At 47.0% G+C, this 9,596-nt stretch overlaps 1 protein-coding gene across 1 annotated transcript in view; it reads right to left on the reverse strand.

Annotated features, from left to right (window-relative positions):
* LOC111974350 (kalirin-like) overlaps positions 1 to 9,596 on the reverse strand; it is a 334,940-nt gene that overhangs the window by 218,178 nt on the left and 107,166 nt on the right. The window contains 2 exon segments of the mRNA XM_070447056.1: positions 3,943 to 4,057; positions 6,125 to 6,199. Coding sequence (XP_070303157.1) covers positions 3,943 to 4,057; positions 6,125 to 6,199 — 190 coding nt within the window.

The following is a 9,596-nucleotide window of genomic DNA, read 5'->3' on the forward strand; positions in this document are numbered from 1 at the left end:
CACACAATGCAAATAGTCTGGGTAGCCATTAGATTACCTGTTCAGGAGTCTTGGGGGTAAAAACTTGGGGTAAAAACTGTTGAGAAGCCTTTTTGTCCTAGACTTGGCACTCCGGTACCCCTGCGGTCAGAGGCCGAGCAATTGCCGTACCAGGCAGCTGTAGAACCTATTGAGGATCTGAGGACCCATGCCAAATCTTTTTAGTTTCCTGAGGGGAATAGGCTTTGTCTGTCACGCCCTGCCTTAGTTATCTTTGTTTTCTTTATTATATTAGTTAGGTCAGGGTGTGACATGGGGGATGTTTGTGTATAGTTGTCTCGTCTGGGGTGGTTGTATGTATAGGGTTTTGGTAGAGTGTATGGGTTGTGTGTGTGAGTAGGTGTCTAGGTAAGTCTATGGTTGCCTGAATGGTTATCAATCAGAGACAGCTGTCATTCATTGTCTCTGATTGGGAGCCATATTTAAGGCAGCCATAGGCAGTAGGCTTTTGTGGGTAAATGTCTTTGTGTAGTGTTTAGTGTCAGCACTATTTGTTTGAATAGCTTCACGGTCGTCTGTTTGTGTTTTTGTTCGTTGGTTCGTCTTCATAATAAAAGAAGATGTATTTCTCTCACGCTGCGCCTTGGTCTCCTCACTACGACGACCGTGACAAGAATTACCCACCATACCAGGACCAAGCAGCGTGGTAAACGGCAGGAGAAGCAGCAGCAGCAGCAGCAGCAGGAGAGGCAGCAGCAGCAGCAGGAGAGGCTGCACTATTTGGAGGAATGGACATGGGAGGACGAATTAGACGGCAAAGGACCCTGGGCAGAGCCAGGGGAATATCGCCGCTCCAAAGAGCTGGAGGCAGCGAAGGCGGAGAGGCGCTATTATGAGGCGCTGGCACGGCAGAGCGGCTGGAGGCCCGAGAGGCAGCCCAAAAATTTCTTGGGGGGGAACACGGGAGTGTGGCAGAGTCAGGAGTCAGACCTGAGCCAACTCCCCCTGCTTACCGTAAGGAGCCGGTCAGGGCGTAATTGGAGGTGAGCGACGCAGAGACAGTGAAGGAGTTAATGGGGAAATTGGAGAAAGAGTTATGAGGGAGGTGCTGTTTGGTGCATGGGGCACGACATCCGCCCGACTGAACGTGTCGGGGAGTTGATGTCACCGGGACAAGCTCTCCATACTCGTCCTAGGTGCGTGCTAGCCGTCTGGTTAAGACTGTCCAGCCTCACGCACCAGGCCTCCTGTGCGCCTCCCTAGCCCTGCACGTCCTCTGCCAGCTCGGCGCTACAGCTCTCCCAGCCGTGCTTCCAGTGGAGAGAGGGGCGTCGTACCGGGCAGGCACCGTGTTATGCCGGTAGCGCACAGTGTTCCCGGTGCGTGTGCTTAGCCCGGTGCGCAACATCCCAGCTCCCACATCTGCCGGGCTAGGGTGAAAGATCCAGCCAGGGCGGATGGTGCCAGCCCTGCTCTTAAGATCTCCAGTGCGCTTTCACGGTCCGGTCTACCCAGTGCCACCTCGACGCACCAGCCCTCCGGTGGCAGCCCCGCACCAGGCTGTCTCTCCGTCTCATCGCTACAGAGTCTCCCGCCTGTCCAGCGCGGCCAGAGGCTTCTCCTCTCCAGCGCTGCCGGAGTCTCCCGCCTGTCCGGCGCTGCCAGAGCTTCAGCCCCTCAGTCCAGAGGCGCCAGAGCCAATCTGCCCAGAGCTGTTTGAGCTGTCTGCCTGTCAGCACCGTCAGAGCCGCCTGCTGTCCCGAGCCGTCAGAGCCGCCCGTCTGTCCCGAGCCGCAGACAGGAGCCGCCAGAGCCGTCCGCCAGACAGGGCCGCCAGAGCCGTCCGCCAGACAGGAGCCGCCAGAGCCGTCGCCAGACAGGAGCAGCCAAGCGTCCGCCAGCAGGACAGCCAGAGCCGTCCGCCAGCCAGAGCAGCCAGAGCCGTCCGCCAGCCAGGAGCAGCCAGACCGTCCGCCAGCCAGGAGCAGCCAGAGCCGTCCGCCAGCCAGGAGCAGCCAGAGCCGTCCGCCAGCCAGGAGCAGCCAGAGCCGTCGCCAGCCAGGAGCAGCCAGAGCCGTCCGCCAGCCAGAGCAGCCAGAGCCGTCCGCCAGCCAGGAGCACCAGAGCCCGCAGCCAGGAGCAGCAAGAGCCGTCCGCCAGCCAGGAGCAGCCAGAGCCGTCCGCCAGCCAGGAGCAGCCAGAGCCGCCGCCAGCCAGGATCTGCCCCTCAGTCGGTGCTGCCCCTCAGTCCGGTGCTGCCCCTTAGTCCAGTGGGGTTATTATGAAGGGTGGCCGTTAGGAGGAGGCCACGGAAGCGGGTAGTGACTATGGTGAAGTGGGGGCCACGTCCCACACCCGACGCGCCGCCATAAGAAGGCCCACCCGGACCCTGCCCTTCTGTGTCAGGGTTTGCGGGCGGAGTCCGCACCTTTGGGGTGGGGGTACTGTCACGCCCTGGCCTTAGTTATCTTTGTTTTCTTTATTATATTAGTTAGGTCAGGGTGTGACATGGGGGATGTTTGTGTATAGTTGTCTCGTCTGGGGTGGTTGTATGGTATAGGGGGTTTTGGTAGAGTGTATGGGTTTGTGTAGGTGTCTAGGTAAGTCTATGGTTGCCTGAATGGTTCTCAATCAGAGACAGCTGTCATTCATTGTCTCTGATTGGGAGCCATATTTAAGGCAGCCATAGGCAGTAGGCTTTTGTGGGTAATTGTCTATGTGTGAGTGTTTAGTGTCAGCACTATTTGTTTGAATAGCTTCACGGTCGTCTGTTTGTTGTTTTGTTCGTTGGTTCGTCTTCATAATAAAGAAGATGTATTTCTCTCACGCTGCGCCTTGGTCTCCTCACTACGACGATCGTGACATTGTCATGCCCTCTTCATGACTGTCTTGGTGTGTTTGGACCATTCTAGTTTGTTGTTGATGTGGACACCAAGGAACTTGGTTCCTCTCAACCTGCTCCACTACAGCCCCGTCGATGAGAATGGGGGCGTGCTCGGTAATCCTTTTCCTGTAGTCACAATCCTCTTGGTTACGTTGAGGGATCGGTTGTTATTTCTGGCGTCACCCGGCCAGGTCTCTGACCTCCTTACTATAGGCTGTCTCGTCGTTGTCGGTGATCAGGCCTACCACTGTTGTGTCGTCTGCAAACTTAATGATGGTGTTAGAGTCGGCCTGGCCATGCAGTTGTGGGTGAACAGGAAGTACAGAAGGGGACTGAGCACGCACCCCTGTGGAGCTCCAGTGTTGAGGATCAGCGTGGCAGATGTGTTGCTACCTACCCTCATGGATGATCTCTGCATGTGCATGTGTGGTTCGCACCTCCAGGTTGTGTAAGGGCTATTTGACCAAGAAGGAAAGTGATGGAGTGCTGCATGAGATGACCTGGCCTCCACAATCACACAATTGAGATGGTTTGGGATGAGCTGTGCCGCAGAGTGAAGGAAAAGCAGCCAAGAAGTGKTGTCATCGAGGCAGAGGGTGGCTACTTTGAAGACTCTAAAATCTATTTTGATTTGTTTAACACCTTTTTGGTTACTACCTGATTCCATATGTTATTTAATAGTTTTGATGTCTTCACTATTATTCTACAATGTAGAAAATAGTAAAAATAAAGAATAACCCTWGAATGAGTAGGTGTGTCCAAACCTTTGACTGGTACTGTAWATATTTTTGTATTTAATCAYTTTTGAATTCAGACTGTAATACAACAAKATGTTGAATACTTTCTGAAGGCACTGTACATGGATAAAGCATGTTCCTCCAGCTAGCCACATACATTAAGCCATGTTTACATTAGCACGGTCAGATAGTRCAGGGGCCGTATCGCCCGTATGTATCAAGCGTCTCAGAGTAGGAGGGTTTCTGATCTAGGATCAGGTCCCACCTGTCCATGTAATCTTATTCATTGTGATCTAAAAAGATAAACTGATCCTCAATCAGACACATATCCTCTGTTCTTACCTGGGCACAGTGGAGAGATAGGTCACCAGCCGRCGCAGSTCCTCGTGTTTTATTCTGTCATGGTTGCTTCTGGCAGGGAAGGTCAGTATGGGGCCACCTCTCTTATCACGACCTCCTGTAGGAACACAGACAGCAGAAATCTCCTGATTTATGAAAGCCCTATGGCAGAGATTGATAGAGCTTTAAGTGCACATAGGGTTCCTCCCAAATGGCACCCTATTCTCTATATAGTGCACTACTCTTGACCAGGGGCCAAAAACATTCCTCCATTTTCTCAGCATTCTCTCAAAGTGCCTGTATAGATCATTTACAGGATGACATGATATACAACATAATGAGAGTAGAAAGGCTCTGCCTTCATATCTCTTATTTAGTAGCTATTTGTCCAAAATGGCACCCTATTCCCTGTACTACTTTTGTCCAGAGCCCATGGTCAAAAGTAGTACACTATAACAGGGAATATTGTGCCATTTGGGACGCATCCCATGTGTGGAGAGATGCATGACCAGATTGATGTTGAAGTACAGTGCACGTTTGTTTATCCCCGGTGCTCATGGGACTTTGTGAGCAGCACCAGGAAGGCAGGCAGGGAGGCAAAGCAGCATCAGCGCCCCAGAGGGAGGGCATGGAGGGCCTTATCCAGAAAGGATTTTGGTGGTGACAGATCTTTGTTGACACTTTTTGGAAGCACCAACCGCCACGGATGGCGGCGCTCCCCCGTGCTTCTCCCTCCCCTCGACTCTCTGATATGTCCACCAGTCTGTCATCCTCAAGGTCCCCCTCGTCTGTCATCCTCAAGGTCCCCCTCTCCCCGTGTGTGTGTGTGTGTGTGTGTGTGTATGCACCACACACTGGGCCTCGTCAGAGAGATAAGGCCAACAATATTACTCTACTGCTGCTGGGGGAACCTCTGATGTATTTTGGAGAGAGAAAAAAACATCAGTGAGATGCATGCCAGAGTAGTCCCATCTCCCGAGAGGAGAGGAGAGGAGAGGAGAGGAGAGGAGAGGCAGGCAGACAGACAGACAGACAGAGAGAGCGACAGGCAGACAGACAGACAGGCAGACAGACAGGCAGACAGACAGGCAGAACAGACAGAGACAGAGACAGAGACAGATGAGATATCTATTCTCTACAGCTCAGAGATTGCCTTGAGTTAACAGCTTATGTTTATTAGACTGAATGAGAATTTTCTCTATTTTACATGGCGTTTAGCTTATTTTTACAACAGCGCTCCAGTCAGGTCCAGTTCCCCGCCAGCTCTCTTTGCCAGCATTTTACCTGGTTACCCAGTTCATGAGAGAACAGTTTTTAGTCACACGGCTGGCTGCATTGTATTACCGCCACACCGGCAGTCATGAGTCATGACCGCAGTAAAATTCCACATGACCGTTGAGTCACGGTTATCTCCTTTAATGCCCTCTGGACATGTGTACACAACTTGCTATGTACTATCAGGTCCTAATGGCCTGGTACTCAYGGCTCTATTGTCCCTCTGACATCAATGCAAATGCAATCAAAATTCACATCAAAACAGTATTGTGCTTTTAAAACTCCCCTCACTGTGATGATCAATTTGAAGAAAGAAGTTCAACAGCAGGTTGAAACTGAGTTTAAAACATGGTCCTTGTGGATGTTGTTTCAAAGCCTATCTCAACGAAATGGACAGCTGCTTTCTAAGGTGATGATTAATTCAAAACCACCATACGCATATATTAGAGCTTATGCACAGGCTTATGAGCCTATGCAAACTGAATTAAAGTTACGATTGCGCCGTTATTCAATACATAGCCTACCGCATATTACGCACGGCCGAAAAACATTAAACAAAATAAATGTAAGAAGTCTTTGGTACATAATTGGTCTGTGCACTAATGAAGATGATAGTGTAATAGGAAGTTCCCACACATGAAAGTTGTTGTGCCGATGGTTAAATGTCAACATGCTTGTCATGTACTACTAATCATGCTTGTCATGGGAATTTCCTCAGCACAGGTCTGCCAAGAACACTGACAGCCAGAACGGAAAACATCTTCATGATTTCCCATAGTGGATTAGTCAAGATGAAGCATCACAGGCTGAAAACCAAACGGCACCCTATTACCTATGTAGTGCACTACTTTAGAACAGGACCGATAGGACTAGGGAWTAGGGTGCCATTTTGGACGCGAMACACACTCACCTGACACAAAGGCCACTTTCTCTTTCAGCACAGGCAGGACATCAGATGCCTTAATCCCATCATTCCTGAAGGACCCTGGAGAAGAGAGACAGATCAGGACAAGATTCAGATAATCAACTTTCATCTTCTGTAATCTCATTAAGAGATTTACATTCCTGGACAAATGGAACACATAACTACAGTCTAATGATGATGACACAAAGACAAGCTCGGTGTTCTTCTTAAAGTTATTCCCAGACCCGGATAACTTTTTTTCCTCCAACGTTTTTAGTAGTCAATGATGTAATTGGAACAGGAATAAACAAAGATAAAACAGAGAATTAGGCTGAACAGCATATTCTCTGCTAGAGGACTCTATAGTAGGGTGACCAGACGTCCCCGTTTCCTGGGGACAGTCCCCATTTTTGGTGGCCTGTCCCCGGCTGGAGCTGTCCCCAGAAATGTCCCCGTTTTAATGTCCCCGTCTGTTAAAAACAGACCTCAAAGTGAAATTATATTTAACGTGCCAAGAAAGACCGGGCAGCAGAGCCTACCGGTTGATGTCTCAATCGCGTTGTGCTTGTTTTGGCCAACAGAGGGGGCTGCTCGCTATAGCAGCTTCATTCACTCTTCTTCTTCTACTAACTACTTGCTCGCGCTAGTTTAGAAAAAACTGATGTGGAAAACTTGTAAAACAGATGCTAATATATGCATATTATTATTACTATTGGATATAAAACACTCTGAAGTTTCTAAAACTGTTTGAATTATGTCTGTGAGTATAACAGTATAACAGAACTCATATGGCAGGCAATCGAGAGCATCCTGTCGGGCTGTATCACCGCCTGGTACGGCAACTGCTATTGCAGCAACGACCTGGGGAATATTACAGGGGAGAGGGGGGATGAATGAGCCAATTGTAAACTGGGATTATTAGGTGACCGTGATGGTTGAGGCCAGATTGGGAATTTAGCCAGGACACCGGGGTTAAACACCCCTACTCTTACGATAAGTGCCATGGGATCTTTAATGACCTCAGAGAGTCAGGACACCCGTTAACGTCCCATCCGAAAGACGGCACCCTACACAGAGCAGTGTCCCCAATCACTGCCCTGGGCATTGGGATCTTTGTTTAGACAGAGGAAAGAGTGCCTCCTACTGGCCTCAACAACCACTTCCAGCAGCACCTGGTCTCCCATCCAGGGACTGACCAGGACCAACCCTGCTTAACTTCAGAAGCAAGCCAGCAGTGGTATGCAGGTGGTATGCTGCTGGAATGAAGCCTCTACTGTGATGTTGAGCCGGATGGGAGGTGTTTCAGTCATTGGTCTGGCAGAATGCCAGTTCCTGGTCACGCGTGTTCCAAACGATATCGTCTTTGCTTTCCATAACTTCTAGAGACACAAAGGAATTCTCCGGTTGGAACGTTATTGGATAGTTTTGATAACAACATCCTGAAGATTGATTCTCTACTTACTTTGACCAGTTTATTCAACCTGTTATAATAACTTTTTGAAGTTTCGTCCGAGTTCGCCTGCCATCTGCGCGAGCGTTTGGACATGTGCACAAAACATGCTAGCAAAGTAGCTACTTAGACATAAGTAATGGACATTATCGAACAAACAACGATTTATTGTGGAACTAGGATTCCTGGGAGTGCATTCTGATGAAGATCATCAAAGGTAAGGGAATATTTATGATGTAATTTCGTATTTCTGTTGACTCCAACATGGCGGAGAAATGTTGTTATATCTGAGTGCCGTCTCAGATTATTGCATCGTGTGCTTTTTCCGTAAAGTTTTTTTGAAATCTGACACAGCGGTTGCATTAAGAACAAGTGTATCTTTAATTCTATGTAAAACATGTATCTTTCATCAAAGTTATGATGAGTATTTCTGTTATTTTGACGTGGCTCTCTGCAAATTTCTCTGGATATTTTGGAGGCATTCTGAACATGCGCCATGTAAACGAGATTTGTGGATATAAATATGCACATTATCGAACAACCATAAATGTATTGTGTAACATGATGTCCTATGAGTGTCATCTGATGAGATCATCAAAGGTTAGTGATTCATTTTATCTCTTTCTGCTTTTTGTGACTACTATCTTTGGCTGGGAAAATGGCTGTGTTTTTCTGTGGCTATGTACTGAGCTAACATAATCGTTTGGTGTGCTTTCGCCGTAAATCCTTTTTGAAATCAAGACATGTTGGCTGGATTCACACCATGTGTAGTTAATTTGATGGTTTCGTGTGTGATTTCATGAAAGATTGATTTTTATAGTAATATATTTGAATTTGGCGCCGCTACATTTTTTCTGGCTTTTGGCCAATTGGGACGCTACCGTCCCACATATCCAGCGAAGTTAAACACTTATTTGGTTAATACATGATTCCAGTGTTATTCCATAGTTTTGATGTCTTTACTATTTCTCAATGTAGAAATAGTAAAAATAAAGAAAAACCCTTGAATGAGTATATGTGTTCCAAACATTTGACTGGTACTGTAGGTTATTTGGAGGTTTTTGACTATCTTCCTTAAAACTTTAACTGAATGTTCAATAAGACTTTTAATAACTATTGCTATCTTATTTTGGGTTAACTTTTTACCCATGCATAGATAGGACACATGGAAATGTATTTCTTTAGGCATTAATCATCTGTTCGTCTTTGGCATCATTAAAGTGAAGACTTATTTTATCAAATCAATTCTCTGTAATTATTATTACGTGATTAAACTAATCATGTAAATGTAATTAACTAGGAAGTCGGGGCACCAAGAAAAATTTAGATTTACAAAGTTATTAAAATATCTGAAGAGTTATATTAGGAAATTTATATCTGATCATTAGTCTTCTAATTAATTAATTATTCTTATACCTCACGTTAGCTCATTCCAAACGTCGTAAATTGTTGGTTATTCTGCACAAACCCAGCCTTTACTATGAATCATCCATACACCAATTGTCTTAATCAATTTATTTACTAACTAACTAAATAATCACAGAAATGCATAACAAACAGTAGATTTGGTTAAAGGAAATGATAGGGGAGGTTCCCTAGTGGGCTAAGCCGATATGACGGCTTGGTGGACAAAAGGAAGTGGGTATGGACTGAGCAGGGCGGGAAAGACAAAAAGGAGTCACTACACAGTTGATAATTATATTTATTGAAATGCTAATCCTTTGCATATGAACGCTCACTCATTCGGGAATAATTGCAATTAAATATAATATTTACGCCCAGTGTGTTGCATGATTCTCTGTTGAATCGTCAGTCCTTCTGTTGGAGATCAGTTCATCCTCATCTCTTTCTCTGCCTCCCTTAAAAGTCTTTCGTGATTAGAATGGCTACTCAGAGTACCATTCAGAAATGTTTTCATGAATAGATGTTTCGGCGGTTGTCGTTCTTCGCATCCCAGGTTGACATAATTTCTAGTTGCAGACTAGTAATTAGTATCTAAGATTTGCTCTTATTCTGTCGGGATCGATA

This window comes from Salvelinus sp. IW2-2015, linkage group LG2 (assembly GCF_002910315.2).
Source record: "Salvelinus sp. IW2-2015 linkage group LG2, ASM291031v2, whole genome shotgun sequence".
Classification (NCBI taxonomy): Eukaryota; Metazoa; Chordata; class Actinopteri; order Salmoniformes; family Salmonidae; genus Salvelinus; species Salvelinus sp. IW2-2015.